The sequence below is a fragment of the Orcinus orca genome, chromosome 2, assembly GCF_937001465.1.
Source record: "Orcinus orca chromosome 2, mOrcOrc1.1, whole genome shotgun sequence".
NCBI lineage: Eukaryota > Metazoa > Chordata > Mammalia > Artiodactyla > Delphinidae > Orcinus > Orcinus orca.
In genome coordinates, this window is record NC_064560.1 from 92,544,763 (window position 1) to 92,561,444 (window position 16,682).

Sequence of the window (16,682 nt, forward strand, 5' to 3'; positions counted from 1 at the left end):
GGAGCTGTGCTAGGCTCTGGAAATATGGGAGTCAATAGGAAAGACACAATCCCCGTGCCCCTGAAGGCGCTACAGTCGGACAGGAAATGTCCCAGGGTGTTTACAGCCTCTTCAGTCGTGGAGGCTGGAGAATGAATGGGTGGCTTATAAAGAGTACAATATCCACCCCATTTTCAAATGATCCATTTGAGCTTTTAATTCAAGTCAAGCCCGGATAAAAACCAACATGTCCCAAATATTAAAAGCATATTCCTTTTTGAAGCAGGATCAATCTCGAGCATTTTCTCTGCATTATTACCTGTTCAAGCCATCAATTTGCAGTTAAGTAGGCTAAAAGGGAAGAATTCTAGTCCTGTGAAGTCTAATCCACGCTTTATTTTGCTCTAACATTTTCACTAAGCTGTCAAAACAAGTCAACAAATAATTTCCAGATACTAACGGTAAACATAAAAACTTAAGAATGTAAAATATTCTAAAGTATTTTACTATTGTAGCCACCACTCTGTCAAAAATTATAATGAAAATAAGATACCCATATGCTCTTTTTTTTTAAACATCTTTATTGGAGTATAATTGCTTTACAATGGTGTGTTAGTTTCTGCTTTATAACAAAGTGAATCAGCTATACATATACATACATCCCCATATCTCCTCCCTCTTGCATCTCCCTCCCACCCTCCCTATCCCACCCCTCTAGGTGGTCACAAAGCACCGAGCTGATCTCCCTGTGCTATGCGGCTGCTTCCCACTAGCTATCTATTTTACATTTGGTAGTGTATATATGTCCATGCCACTCTCTCACTTTGTTCTAGCTTACCTTTCCCCCTCCCTGTGTCCTCAAGTCCATTCTCTATGTCTGCATCTTTATTCCTGTCCTGCCCCTAGGTTCTTCAGAACCTTTTCTTTTTTTTTTTTTTTAGATTACACATATATGTGTTAGCATATGGTATTTGTTTTTCTCTTTCTGACTTACTTCACTCTGCATAACATACTCTAGGTCCATCCACCTCACTACAAATAACTCAATTTCGTTTCTTTTATGGCTGAATAATATTCCATTGTAGATATGTGCCACATCTTCTTTATCCATTCATCTGTCAATGGACACTTAGGTTGCTTCCCTGTCCTGGCTATTGTACATAGAGCTGCAATGAACATTGTGGTACATGACTCTTTCTTTTTTTTTTTTTTGCGGTACGCGGGCCTCTCACTGTTGTGGCCTCTCCCGTTGCGGAGCACAGGCTCTGGACGCGCAGGCTCAGCAGCCATGCCGCTCCGCGGCATGTGGGATCCTCCCAGACCGGGGCACGAACCCGCATGCCCTGCACCGGCAGGCGGACTCTCAACCACTGCGCCACCAGGGAAGCCCCTATTTTTAGTTTTTTGAGGACCCTCCATACCGTTCTCCATAGTGGCTGTATCAATTTACATTCCCACCAACAGTGCAAGAGGGTTCCCTTTTCTCCACACCCTCTCCAGCATTTATTGTTTGTAGATTTTTTGAGGATGGCCATTCTGACTGGTGTGAGGTGATACCTCATTGTAGTTTTGATTTGCATTTCTCTAATGACTAGTGATGTTGAGCATACTTTCATGTGTTTGTTGGCAATCTGTATATCTTCTTTGGAGAACTGTCTAGGTCTTCTGCCCATTTTTGGATTGGGTTGTTTTTTTGATATTGAGCTGCATGAGCCGCTTGTATATTTTGGAGATGAATCCTTTGTCAGTTGCTTCATTTGCTACCCATACGCTCTTTTTTTAAAAAAATAAATTTACCTTATTTATTTATTTATTTATTTTTGGCTGCATTGGGTCTTCGTTGCTGTGCATGGGCTTTCTCTAGTTGCAGTGAGTGGGGGCTACTCTTCGTTGCGGTGTGCATGTTTCTCATTGCAGTGGCTTCTCTTGCTGCGGAGCACAGGCTCCAGGCTCACGGGCTTCAGTAGTTGTGGCACACTGGCTCAGTAGTTGTGGCTCGCGGGCTCTAGAGCGCAGGCTCAGTAGTTGCAGTGCACGGGCTTAGTTGCTCCGTGCCATGTGGGATCTTCCCGGACCAGGGTTCGAACCCTTGTCCCCTGCATTGTCAGGCGTATTCTTAACCACTGCGCCACCAGGGAAGTCCTTGCTACCCATATGCTCTTGATGGCAGTGCAAACTGGCCCAATTTTTCTGAGGAACAATCTGCCAATTCATAGCAAAAGCTATTTAGATTTTTTATGCCCTTTGACTTGGTGATCTCACTTTAAAGATTACATTCCAGAAGAAAATGATCAAAAAAGAAAAGTAACATAGAGAACCCTAAAGATGCTACCAGAAAACTACTAGAGCTAATCAATGAATTTGGTAAAGTGGCAGGATACAAAATTAATGCACAGAAATCTCTGGCATTCCTATATACTAATGATGAAAAATCTGAAAGTGAAATCAAGAAAACACTCCCATTTACCATTGCAACAAAAAGAATAAAATATCTAGGAATAAACCTACCTAAGGAGACAAAAGACCTGTATGCAGAAAATTATAAGACACTGATGAAAGAAATTAAAGATGATATAAATAGATGGAGAGATATACCATGTTCTTGGATTGGAAGAATCAACATTGTGAAAATGACTCTACTACCCAAAGCAATCTATAGATTCAATGCACTCCCTATCAAACTACCACTGGCATTTTTCACAGAACTAGAACAAAAAATTTCACAATTTGTATGGAAACACAAAAGACCCCGAATAGCCAAAGCAATCTTGAGAACGAAAGAAGGAACTGGAGGAATCAGGCTCCCTGACTTCAGACTATACTACAAAGCTACAGTCATCAAGACGGTATGGTACTGGCACAAAAACAGAAAGATAGATCAATGGAACAGGATAGAAAGCCCAGAGATAAACCCATGCACATATGGACACCTTATCTTTGATAAAGGTGGCAGTAATGTACAATGGAGAAAGGACAGCCTCTTCAATAAGTGGTGCTGGGAAAACTGGACAGGTACATGTAAAAGTATGAGATTAGATCACTCCCTAACACCATACACAAAAATAAGCTCAAAATGGATTAAAGACCTAAACGTAAGGCCAGAAACTATCAAACTCTTAGAGGAAAACATAGGCAGAACACTCTATGACATAAATCAAAGCAAGATCCTTTCTGACCCACCTCCTAGAGTAATGGAAATAAAAACAAAAATAAACAAATGGGACCTAATGAAACTTCAAAGCTTTTGCACAGCAAAGGAAACCATAAACAAGACCAAAAGACAACCCTCAGAATGGGAGAAAATATTTGCAAATGAAGCAACCGACAAAGGATTAATCTCCAAAATTTACAAGCAGCTCATGCAGCTCAATAACAAGAAAACAAACAACCCAATCCAAAAATGGGCAGAAGACCTAAATAGACATTTCTCCAAAGAAGATATACAGACTGCCAACAAACACATGAAAGAATGCTCAACATCATTAATCATTAGAGAAATGCAAATCAAAACTACAATGAGATATCATCTCACACCAGTCAGAATGGCCATCATCAAAAAATCTAGAAACAATAAATGCTGGAGAGGATGTGGAGAAAAGGGAACACTCTTGCACTGCTGGTGGGAATGTGAATTGGTTCAGCCACTATGGAGAACAGTATGGAGGTTCCTTAAAAAACTACAAATAGAACTACCATATGACCCAGCAATCCCACTACTGGGCATATACCCTGAGAAAACCAAAATTCAAAAAGAGTCATGTACCAAAATGTTCATTGCAGCTCTATTTACAATAGCCCGGAGATGGAAACAACCTAAGTGCCCATCATCGGATGAATGGATAAAGAAGATGTGGCACATATATACAATGGAATATTACTCAGCCATAAAAAGAAACGAAATTGAGCTATTTGTAATGAGGTGGATAGACCTAGAGTCTGTCATACAGAGTGAAGTAAGTCAGAAAGAAAAAGACAAATACCGTATGCTAACACATATATATGGAATTTAAGAAAAAAATGTCATGAAGAACCTAGGGGTAAAGCAGGAATAAAGACGCAGACCTCTTAGAGAACGGACTTGAGGTTATGGGGAGGGGGAAGGGTGAGCTGTGACAGGGCGAGAGAGAGTCATGGGCATATACACACTAACAAACGCAGTAAGGTAGATAGCTAGTGGGAAGCAGCCGCATGGCACAGGGATATTGGCTCGGTGCTTTGTGACAGCCTGGAGGGGTGGGATGGGGAGGGTGGGAGGGAGGGAGACGCAACAGGGAAGACATATGGGAACATATGTTTATGTATGACTGATTCACTTTGTTATAAAGCAGAAACTAACACACCATTGTAAAGCAATTATACCCCAATGAAGATGTTAAAAAAAAAAAAAAAGAAAGAAAAGTAATATTTATGAAATGTTTGAAGTGGCACCTTTTATAATACTGGAAAATGAAAGAGCCCAAACGCTCAGCAATTGAGGAATGCTTAAGCAAACTAGAGTACATCACTAGAGAGTAATTGCCACCACTATTAAAAATAAGTAGGCTATGTCAATACAGAGAAATGATTCTTAAGTGAAAGAAGCAGAAAATAGACTGTGCACACTGTGAGTATAGCTATGCAAGAATAATAAGATTTACAAGGATTTTAAAAGATCATAAAGTGATGAAAATAGCTGACGTTTTATGTTCACGGAATTTTTGTTTTCTGTAGAGGTTACAAAATCAGTTTCATAATGAGCATGATTTTTTGACCCATGGGTCAGAGATGTACGGAACCCAAGAAGCTGCTCCCTGCAGCTTTCTGCAGGCCTCTGGTTGAATGATTATGACAGGGACCAGAGCCCAGTTGGGTCTGTAACCAGGTACCCGTGTAGTACCACGGGGGATGGACGTATACTGACTGTAAGACACTGACATACCATTTGTAAGCACAGTAGGAAAACGTAAAAATTTGAGAGCTGTGAGGCTGCAGGAAACTAACTCTGCACTGGAAGCTGACTTCAATCTGGTTCAAACACAGAATAAAGAAGAGTGAGAGTTTTCCGTTATCTGTGGTTTTAGACAGTGGGTTGTTACATAGTACAAAGATTTTTCTTAATGACAAAACGGACAACAACAAAAGCAAAAAAAAAAAAGAAAAGTAGAAAAAGTCTTTTATCAGAACAAAGGGCTGGCGGAAGTCTGACCTGAGCTTCTGAGAAGGGGACAACTGAAATGCTGTTCTCCACCAGGATGGTTGCAATTTCCCCTTCCAGGTCTCCGATTCTTCCTAAAACACGCACAAAATGTCCACTTGGATACATGGATGTCGACTCCCAGGAATCAATGCGCACAACCACCCGGAAGTCCTGAACAAAGAGGGGGAAACATGAGCCCAGCGCCAGGAGTCGAATGGGTCAATTAGCAGCACCAAACAAACGAGCGATAAACAGCATCAAGCTCCAAAGAGAGTGGCCAATTTGCAAATAGCGGTTTTTCTTTCTTTTCTATTTTTTTTTTTTTTTTTTGCGGTACGCGGGCCTCTCACTGTTGTGGCCTCTCCCGTTGTGGAGCGCAGGCTCAGCGGCCATGGCTCACGGGCCCAGCCGCTCCGCGGCATGTGGGATCTTCCTGGACCGGGGCACGAACCCGTGTCCCCTGCATCAGCAGGCGGACTCTCAACCACTGCGCCACCAGGGAAGCCCCTTTTCTATTCTTTTATTGGGTTCTTCCTGCTTTACTAAATTGCCAGATGGTAGGTAAATGCTTAGTGCAATGCTTTGAAGGGAGGCATTACCTCTCCGCACCAAATAAGTGGGAGGGAGAGTGTAGCCTGAGACAGAAAGCCAACTGTGACACATTCGAGTTAACATTTGTGACACAAGGGAAAAACCCAATTATGCATAGTCCAAATTAAATTTCAAAACAAAAAATCTCAATGTTTTTGTGTGGGGGAGTTACTTTCTAATTTCTTTAAAGTTACTTTCTAATTTCTTAAGACATCTTTTGGTGGAGAAGAAGGTTATCCGTATGAACTGAACCCCAATGCTTCTGGATTCCAGCAAACCATAGACATGGAAAGCAATTGTTACAACTGGCCTCAGAGAGCCTGCGTGAGGCTTTGGGGATGGAAAGGTACACAACGACCAGATTACTGGCTGGGGACATCCTGCTTCAGTGTCTCACTTACAAACTGCAAAACATCGAGCAAATCAAATTGGGCGATGCCTACACCCTTCGCCACAGTAAAGGTTAATTTCTAACTTTCTTGTTTATGTCTTCTCTCCAGGGCTCTTATTCCTTTAAGGATAATCGATTCTGTGAAGTACCACTATATCATCCCTACAGGGCAGAGCCATCGTATTTCTATATCGCTTGCTGAAAGAAAGCTTGTTAGTGTTGGCAAAGTGTATCTATTGAAAAGTTTCTGTGTTGGACGGCTGGATAATGGATGTTCTCTCTAGCTGTGCTACACAGCTCTTTCTAGGACGGTTTCTCTCTGGCCTTCATTTTTTAACCAAGGACTACTTAACAGATGGTTCTATATATTTAGAATTTTTAGAAAACAGGATCTCAGAACACCAGATGCCATCACTAATTTATCCCTTCCTATGCAAAGGAGTTAACAGTTCCTGGTACCGCTCAAAAGCTGGCAAAGACAAGAGGCAAAGAGTAAAGGTACCTGGAGGGCTTCTGCTTGCTGAGTGCTAATTCGGATTTTGGGAATTCTGTAATCCCAAGGTGTAACTAGGATTTTCCGAGCATTTTTGCCCTGCGATTGGACCTCTTCTTTGGATGGAAATGTCACCACATAATCCCGCCAGTTCTTCTGAAGGATACCCACCACTCTGCCTTTGGGAAAACAAAACAAAATAAAGCCTTAACTGGTAAGATGTCACCTATCTGGACTCTGACCAGTTCAGCAGTGAGGAGGAAAACAGGAAATGCAACATCCCATTTTTTTAAGCACATCCACACAAGTTGAGAGATGCTTAAACATTTGCCTTCCTTCTATTTTATTATTAAATGGATCATTTTTTTAAGATAGATAATTTTTTAAATTAACATTGTCAGTGTGCCCCTTCTTTTGTGGGGCCTGGTGTGACATTTATTTATTTTTAAAATAAATTTATTTATTTTTGGCTGCGTTCGTTGCTGCATGCGGGCTTTCTCTAGTTGCAGCCAGTGGGGGCTACTCTTCATTGTGGTGCACAGGCTTCTTACTGCAGTGGCTTCTCTTGTTGCAGAGCACAGGCTCTAGGCACGTGGGCTTCAGTAGTTGTGGCACTCAGGCTCGGTAGTTGTGGCTTGCGGGCTCTAGAGTGCAGGCTCAGTAGTTGTGGCGCACAGGCTTAGATGCTCCATGGCATATGGTATCTTCCTGGACCAGGGCTCGAACCTGTATCCCCTGCACTGGCAGGCGGATTCTTAACCACTGTGCCACTAGGGAAGCCCCCCCTAAGAGGGTTTTTATTTTAAGATGAGACATACTATATAGCATATTTGGGTGCTGATGAGAATAAAATAAACCAGAGAGGGGAAACTGACAATGTAGGAAAAGAGATGATATCATATATTAATAATTGCAGTATTTCTGGACTAAAGAGAGGAAAAATAAACCTTCCACATGGACGACCAGGCAACTTTACAGCTGGCTCACCTGTGGGCATGGGCTCACTCGGGGACTCGCCGTCATTCTCACCCAGGGCGGTGGTTCTTCCTTTCCATTCATTTTTAGGGAGCAGTTCGACAACTACCACGTCCCCGTGAATAGAGCGGTTTCGAGCCTTCATCCCGTGGATTAGGATGTCACTGACTAGACCTGTTTTGGGGGGCAGTACAGAGAAACCCCATAACGTCAAGGGGGAGGCCACACCAGTGAGGTCTTTCAAACATAATACGTTCGAGATCTAATCAGCATTCCTGCAAATAAAAGCTCCCTCCTTTCAAAGGTGAAGTTAAACCGAAGTCAAACTTTTATTCCGCAGGTTAGGAAGGAAGAAACACTGCTGCTATGCCATGCTGTATAATGCGCTTTCATAAGGCCACTCTCAACCATCTTTTAAGGTAGGTTCCCTGCATGAGGCAATGTAAGCCCACACTGGGATTCTCTCCCATAACTTCAGGGGCCATTGCGGCCAGGGAGCGGTCAGCGGGCTGCTGAACTATGGACACTGCAGAACTGACAGGGAGAAGTCTGATGAGCAGAAGCCCGGGGTAAGCCACTGCTTCTCATTCTCCTCAACCTTGCCAGGTGCCCCTGACTATCTATCAGGGTTACTTTCACCCTGTCATTGCAGAACTAACAATACACTCTATTATGATAAAACTTATTTACACATTTTTTTCATTGACGTTACTTTTTATACAATTCCAATGAGGCAATACAGCTCAGTGAGGCAGTACAGGGCAAAATCTTAAAATCACAGCCTGCCTGCCTCAGCCTCAGGTGTAGCCCCGCCGCGTACCAGGTGAGTGATCCTCGTAAAGTCACTTTGCTTCTCTGTATTTTAGTTTCTTCACGTGTAAAAGGTGGTAAACAATAATAATACCTACTTTAAGTGCTTACAACAGTATCTGATGTATAATAAGCACTCAATAAAATATTAGCTATTACCATGTTTTAGAGTTATTACCATAAAATCAGAAATTATAGACAAAAAGCTGGGGAGGAAAAAAAACCAACCCACGATCCCACATAGCCAGTGTAGGCAGGGATATTTGACATGGCACATGTGATGTGACAATTTCAACTTTGCTTTCTTCAATGTGTAATATCAGAATAAAAAAGTGGTACGGAAATTTATGTAAGGTTTACACTGAACCTGAATCTTTACTGCTGGCTCCTTGAAGTCGAACAAAAGCTTCTATTTGTGCTCTGTGTTTGTTGACGTTCAGAGTTCCCTAAAATCAAAATAAAAATCATTTAATGTGAAAAATTTCTTTTCTGCTTGCTTTACCCTCAAAAAAGTACAGTTAAAAATTTTTATGAAAATATCCCCATTATATTCTTATAAGGTTTGTGATCCCTTTCTTTAGGAATAATAATAATTCATTACCAAAGTTTATTTTCTCCAGAGAATGTACCATGATTTTGACATACTCTTAGCTATACCAAGTGCTTCAAGTGCCAGGATTTATCTTACCTAAGTGATGAGCAGTCTTTAAAAAATCTTCTTCCTCAAAATATCCTCCCAGGAATGCTGTAAACTTCATTACCAGTTGGAAGCATTAGCCTCTCCATAGATATACTCATTAAAACACCCACATTTTAGGGAAGGAGTTTACAGTGGTAGGCTCAACCTTCAGACTGCATAAAAATCGTCTGAGTTGCTCATTAGAAAATGTAAAATTCGTGGTAGAACAGTTCTGTATCTTGATTGTGGTGGTGAATACACAAATCTATGCATGTGATAAAACTGTTATGTGCACACAGACACACACACACACACGAGTGCACATAAAGCTGTTGAAATCTGAACAGCAATTTTATTTGATTCCTTCTCAAGACCCTGACAGCACGTGGGTCCTGGGTTTTGAGGGATCACAAAGGGGACCTTGAAAGAGGCAGGAAAATGGCAAAGGCCTGAAGAAGCCAAATTTCAACAACTTTAAAATTTTGCCAAACCTCCAGACCTTGATTCAAAAATATATTCTTTCCCAGTGACAGGAGGCATTTAAACCTACTGTGTAATGCTCGGTATGTAACCTAATTAAGAACACTAGAGGGACTTCCCTGGTGGCGCAGTGGTTAAGAATCCGCCTGCCAATGCAGGGGACATGGGTTTGAGCCCTGGTCCAGTAAGATTCCACATGCCGCGGAGCAACTAAGCCTGTGTGCCACAGCTACTGAGCTTACGCTCTAGAGCCCATGAGCCACAACTACTGAGCCCGCGTGCCACAACTACTGAAGCCCATGTGCCTAGAGCCTGTGCTCTGCAACAAGAGAAGCCACCGCAGTGAGAAGCCCGCGCACGGCAATGAAGAGTAGCCCCCGCTCACCACAACTAGAGATAACCCACACACAGCAACAAAGACCCAACACAGCCAAAAATAAAGTTAATTAATTTAAAAAAAAAAAAGAAAGAACAGTAGAGAGTAGGTCCAAACCGGAGGGCACTGTCTACAGAGGAGACTCCCACATCACCTTGAACATCGACAGCCCTGGCCTACTGAGGCCCGTCTCATTGACAGCCTTTGAAATCAGAGGCCTGTGACAGGAGGCAAGTAAAGAGAAGGAAACACACTGGCTGATCCTGGCGCCGATTCCCCATTACCACCCTCACCTGGATGTAGCGCCCAGACTTAATGCCGGCTTCTAACACTTCCAGGGGTAGATGTTCTGGGTACTCCTTCCCGTGGCTCTCCTGACTCTCATTCTCTCTTTCTCGTCGAGACTGAAGGATAGACTCACAAAGCTCGTGGGTGGCCTTTAAATCAGGCCAAAAATTGTCCAGGTAATTCTGCATTTAATAAAGGCACAAGAGAAACATGGTCAGAAGATAATGATTCTTTGTTATAGCAGCATTACAAAAAGTCCTGAACAGGAACTGCTGGCATGCAGTTTTTTGTTTTTGTTTTTGTTTTTGTTTTTTTTGCGGTACGCGGGCCTCTCACTGTTGTGGCCTCTCCCGTTGCGGAGTACAGGCTCCGGATGCACAGGCCCAGCGGCCATGGCTCACAGGCCCAGCCGCTCCGCGGTATGTGGGATCTTCCCGGACCGGGGCACGAACCCGTGTCCCCTGCATCGGCAGGCGGACTCTCAACCACTGCGCCACCAGGGAAGCCCCTGGCATGCAGTTTTGAAGAAGTGTTACATGAGCATTACCCTCCCAAGCCTCCTGCTACCAGTTCATTTCTACCATCTCACTAATCCCTGCAGCCTTGCCAAAGGACCCCAGGGAGGCCATTCCTACTGTGGAACGCTTCTACCTCCCTGATTACTCTGCACTTTCAAATCTCCCTCTCCACACACACGCGTGTACGTGCACACGGCCGGGATGCCTGTCTTTACACGTATCTCACTGCTGCAGATAACGGCCCACAGTGAATGGAGAGGAAAAGCTCCTACGTGTGCACTGTCTCTTTTTTTTCACCCTGAAATATCTGAAAATTATAAGAAGCCTAAACAAGCAGGCAAAAAGTGGCAAGGAGTAAAGTGTAATAAGGAAGTGTCTCCCCTCCCCCAACCCCCTGGCAATCTTGGAGGAGCAGAGAAGGGGAAAGATGTTTCTGTTCTTTGGTGTTAGGCTATCCAGCCTCATAAACTCCCCAAGGACTGCGTCTTCTTTTGTGACTATACAGATGTAGTCACACTTTTCATGTGGGGACACTTGATGCTCTGTCAATGTGACAACCCAGTACGAAACATAATTCTGAAACAAGTGTCATGGTCCCCTCCAAGGAGAACATTATTGAATATTATTGCACTTCTTGGTGTAACTTTCAGAGAGGCCCTAGACAAGACACCAAGGCGACCACCCACAGGGGGCTGGTGTGGTGAGGCTGACCCTGCTCCATCTACTTCCTGTGTCCAGAACACATGCCCTCGCATGGTGGACCCTCACTAAATAAAATCAAACTTACGTATGATTTTAACTTTACTTTAAGCCTAAATTACAGGCTGGCACATTCTCTTTTCTCAAACTAAAATGAAGTTAATTATCTTTATTGTCAACTCCAGCACTTCTCCCACTAATTTCAGGGTCTTGTTCAAACGGCTTCCTTTCTTTCTCTAGTCCTTCCAGAAGTTCTGTCTGTGCTAACATCACTGCAATTCTATGGTCACTAATCACTCATCAACACCAAATGTTTGCCACTACGAACCAACTCTTCAAGAGGGATTTATTGTCCTCACTCTTCCCCATCTACCTTCAAGTCTCCACAGAAAATTCTGGGCTTCCTGCTCATCTGAACTTCATAGCATCTCTTTTTTTCTGCTGTCATACACCTCTATGAAGCCCTCGGTCACACAGTTTGCTTAGGAAATGCTCTACAAAATCAAACTGTACGATGCTGCCAGACTACAGAGAAAAGTAATTTTCATACAAAGTAGAAAAATATAATTTTAGTCAACTGTCCTCTGCAGGAACAAGACATGATGTATTCCGACAGAAAAAATAAGTGACACTGCCATTAATATCCAGCGCCCCTGGAATTCTCTGGCATGCCAGAACACTTTTTTATAGCAGGGCAAGAAAATTCTATCGGCAAATCTTTAGCAATACATGCACATGGGAACCCTCGTAGGATCTACAATTCAAAATCCAACTAGGCTTTCTGTAAACTGACAGGGGTAATGGAGGGCCTTCGTCTAGTTTCTGAATCAAAAAACAATATCAACCACTGGAACCTGACTGACCAACTGGGCAGGCAGAAGAGACCAGTAATCTGTTTTCTGTTTTTTTGTTTTGAGATCAGTAATCTATTTAGAGATTAACAGGCATCCTACTCTCTGAAAAGGTACCTAAGAATAGGAGAACTGTGTCCTTAAGACAGCTCAAAAAACTGTCACCGATAATGCTGCCTCTATCTGTTACATGTACACCAAGCTGGTCCAACAGCTTTCACATAAGTAGTATCACATATCACCCCTTCCTTTATCCCTACTGACCCCCACCCATGGTCACAAGTAGAGAAGAGTGAGGAACACTGGACAAATAAGACTGGCCTTTAACACTATGTTTTGGGAGAGGGTGTGGAGAAAAGGGAACACTCTTGCACTGCTGGTGGGAATGTAAATTGATACAGCCACTATGGAGAACAGTGTGGAGGTTCCTTAAAAACTAAAAATAGAACTACCAAATGACACAGCAATCCCACTACTGGGCATATACCCTGAGAAAACGTAATTCAAAAAGACATGCACCCCAATGTTCACTGCAGCACTATTTACAATAGCCAGGTCATGGAAGCAACCTAAGTGTCCATCAACAGATGAATGCATAAAGAAAATGTGGCACATATATATAATGGAATATTACTCAGCCATAAAAAGGAACGAAATTGAGTTATTTGTAGTGAGGTGGATGGACCTCGAGTCTGTCATACAGAGTGAAGTCAGAAAGAGAAAAACAAATACTGTATGCTAACACATATATATGGAATCTAAAAAAAAAAATGGTTCTGATGAACCTAGGTGCAGGACAGGAATAAAGACCCAGACGTAGAGAATGGACTTGAGGACACGGGGAGGCCTAAGGGTAAGCTGGGACGAAGTGAGAGAGTGGCATGGACATATATACACTACCAAATGTAAAATAGATAGCTAGTGGGAAGCAGCCGCATAGCACAGGGAGATCAGCTCGGTGCTTTGTGACCACCTAGAGGGGTGGGATAGGGAGGGTGGGAGGGAGACCCAAGAGGGAGGAGATATGGGGATATATGTATACGTATAGCTGATTCACTTTGTTATAAAGCAGAAACTAACACACCATTGTAGAGCAATTATACTCCAATAAAGATGTTAAAAAACAAAACCTATGTCTTGTGCATATTCAGAAAGACAGTCTGGGAGGCAGCATGGTGGTTCAGAGTGCTGGAGTCAGACTGCCTGGGCTCTAACACACTTCCAGCACTTTCTCCCTGTGACTCAGGGCAAGTTGCTTAGCTTTTCTGTGCTTTAGCTTCCTCACCAATAAAATGGGGATTATAACACCTGCCTAATAGTGTTGTTGCAAGAATTAAATGAAATAATACACTCAGAACAGTGCCTGGCATAGATCAACGTTGGGTATTATTCTTAGGTGGAACCATGTAGAATAGCCATTTTGTAAGTCAAAAACAACAGAATATTGGCAGTTTTATCAGATTCAACCTATCATCATCATCATTACTACTAGTATTATTATTATAACTATAAACATGAGTTTACTATGAACTGGAGTTTATTGGGCTGCAGTCTTGGATACTGGAGGCCTTACAGTCACAGGGAGTTTGCCCAAATTTGGCAAACTCAAGATTAATTAGTTGGAGAGTGATGAGGACATGGAACTTCTTAAAGTCTTCCTTCACTCTTTTTTTAATTTATTTTTTATTTTAAATTTTAATTTTAAACTTTTTTTTTTCAGTTTTCACGTTTTATTTTTATTTTTTACATCTTTATTGGAGTATACTTGCTTTACAATGGTGTGTTAGTTTCTGCTCTATAACAAAGTGAATCAGTTATACATATACATATGTTCCTATATCTCTTCCCTCTCGTGTCTCCCTCCCTCCCACCCTCCCTATCCCATCCCTCTAGGTGGTCACAAAGCACTGAGCTGATCTCCCTGTGCTATGCGGCTGCTTCCCACTAGCTAGCTATTTTACGTTTGGTAGTGTATATATGTCCATGCCACTCTCTCGCTTTGTCACAGTTTACCCTTCCCCCTCCCCATATCGTCCAGTCCATTCTCTAGTAGGTCTGTGTCTTTATTCCTTTCCTTCATTCTTTATTTTCCCTTTTCTGTACTGCCAAAGCCATCTAGAGCCTCACGGGCACTACTATGGAAATGAACACACGCAGACACACACACTCATGCACACACACATACTTATATAGACACACCAGCTGGAAATACCTTGAAGGAAATCACAAACACTCCTTCCGTTTCACTTCCATACTGCTGAATTGCCTCTTCATCTTCTGTCACCATAACGATTGGCATCCTGTCTTGGCAGTGGTGATAGTACCAAGTGGCTGCATTGTAGATGCTCCTAGAAAGCAAGAGGCACGTGAGCCCTCCCGAGGCAGACAAACCCAAGCTCTTGTTCAGAACTTCACACTTGGCTTTTAACCTTTTATCCTTTGGTTTATATAGACAGTCATTCGTTCATTCATTCAACAAATACTTCCTGAGCACCCATTATAAACATGCCCTGGGTTGGGTACGCTGGGGGATACAAAGATGAATCAGAAAGTGCTTGACATCTCTTCTTCTCTAAGACATCCAACCACCACAGAAACCGCTTTCATTTCTTGATATGGCCTAGCAACTGTGAGGCTCTGCCACCTTTTAACACATTTTAATTGGGGGGACGAGCCACACAGCACCACAGGGATGGTAAGCTAAATTGTGAGAGGCTTAAAAGATGAAGAAACAAGTCTTTGGCTAAGAGAAAAACTAGGCTGCAAGTAGCTGAAGATCATAATCCAATGAAGACAAAATCCAGTATGGCACCACCAATATGAAATGTCTGAAAATCTTCCTGAAAAGAAGCTGAATTGGAAAATGGAGTCTAGGTCTGGGGACATGTATTCAAAAAAGGATCATGTGTCCAATGAAGTGGGTCAACTCAGAGAGTCAATTTCTGTAGGCATCTGTTTCCCTTTCTGCAAATTAAGATGCTATGTAAGGTTCCTTTAGTTCTAGAATTTAAAAAAAGATTCACTGAGTACTGACTGTGTGCAAGACTGTGTAGTTAGTAAGTGTGAGTACTCACATATGACCCAATCTAGGGAAAGATTTGCTTTCCCTTGCTGGTGGGAACTTGGGTTCTATTAAGGACTCAGTATATATCAGTGCTTATTTTGCTTTAGAGAATTTAAATATTTAATGGCTATACAGATAAAGAATTATAAGGAAGAAGATGATGTAAATGTTTTGTACGGATAAGCTATTTTAAAGCTTAAGGTCTCTTCTGCCTTCTACAGAAGACTGAAGCAGAGGCTATGGGTGCCTCGCACCTGTACCCTAAGCCCACCTCTGACTTTAGCTGCAGCTGGGTGGCAGCTCCATCCCTCATCAATGGCCCACTGACTGGAGTTAACACCCCCGGGGAATGGCCCTCAGCTAAAGGGGTAAATAACTAAATGCCCTCGCCTCCACCCTTGGAGCTGACTTCTGAGGCACACTCTACATGGCTTCTTAGAGGTTCCCAGAGGACTGAGCCTCAGTTTCCCTCAGCAGTAATACATCCTTTACTGCTTTCCCTCCTTCTCTGGGTCACTCTCCCCACTCCTGCTTCTGGGAATTGCTTCTCACATAAACAACTCACGTCCAAAATCCTTGCTTCAGGTTCTGCTTTTAGGTGGATCTCAATTAGGACACCGCACTTCCTAAAACAGCTTTACTAGAATTAACCTACCCATTTCAGTTTAATAAGACTGGCTGGGATATTTAAGCAACCTATACCAGAAAACGTGAGATGACTTTAGCTTAAAAGTAGGACGTGTCCCTGCCGCTCTCTCTTTCTCTCTCACATACACAAACACACACACACACACACACGCGCGTGCACGCACGCACTCACACAGCATTAAAGCTATGTATGACTTTTGGATCACTGGAATGAATGATCCTACTAGCCTTTAGAGGTCTGGGGCAAACTTACTCTGGGCACCTATAGCTCCTTAATTACAATTTCTAAAATATATGTAGTCAAATGACATATCTAGAATATTGACACATTAAGCATTTCAGTATTAATCACGGTTCCAGAAAAATTGTTGGTTTGTTCCACCATGCTATTTAGATCAACTCCCAAATAACCAATGATAAAGAAATTAAAGAAGATGAGCGTGTGAAAACCCAGCTATTCAGGGCCATACCTGCTCTGCCACTTCTCCATGGACTCCCCTCTTTCCCGAGGGAGATAGCAGGACTGCTGGAATTCATTAGCGAAGAGAACACAATCATGACGCGCATCCTTCAGGAGATTTCGCAATTTGTTATACTGTCTGTGACACAGAGGAGAAAAGTAAATCTAATCTAGCAGGTACTCATCTCCTGCCACCTCTTGCTA

At 42.6% G+C, this 16,682-nt stretch overlaps 1 protein-coding gene across 9 annotated transcripts in view; it reads right to left on the reverse strand.

Moving 5' to 3' along the window:
* DIS3L (DIS3 like exosome 3'-5' exoribonuclease) overlaps window positions 1–16,682 on the reverse strand; it is a 36,661-nt gene that overhangs the window by 9,489 nt on the left and 10,490 nt on the right. For 6 of the 9 annotated variants that reach the window (XM_033439906.2, XM_033439907.2, XM_033439905.2 and 3 more), the window contains exons 3-9: window positions 16,489–16,617; window positions 14,519–14,654; window positions 10,244–10,420; window positions 8,783–8,861; window positions 7,618–7,779; window positions 6,640–6,809; window positions 5,165–5,326 (exon numbers count right to left, since the gene is read on the reverse strand). In XM_033439906.2, coding sequence (XP_033295797.1) covers window positions 5,165–5,326; window positions 6,640–6,809; window positions 7,618–7,779; window positions 8,783–8,861; window positions 10,244–10,420; window positions 14,519–14,654; window positions 16,489–16,617 — 1,015 coding nt within the window. The remainder of the gene's footprint in view (window positions 1–5,164; window positions 5,327–6,639; window positions 6,810–7,617; window positions 7,780–8,782; window positions 8,862–10,243; window positions 10,421–14,518; window positions 14,655–16,488; window positions 16,618–16,682) is intronic. The other 3 variants (XM_033439909.2, XM_049705905.1, XM_049705904.1) reach the window with 1 other exon arrangement.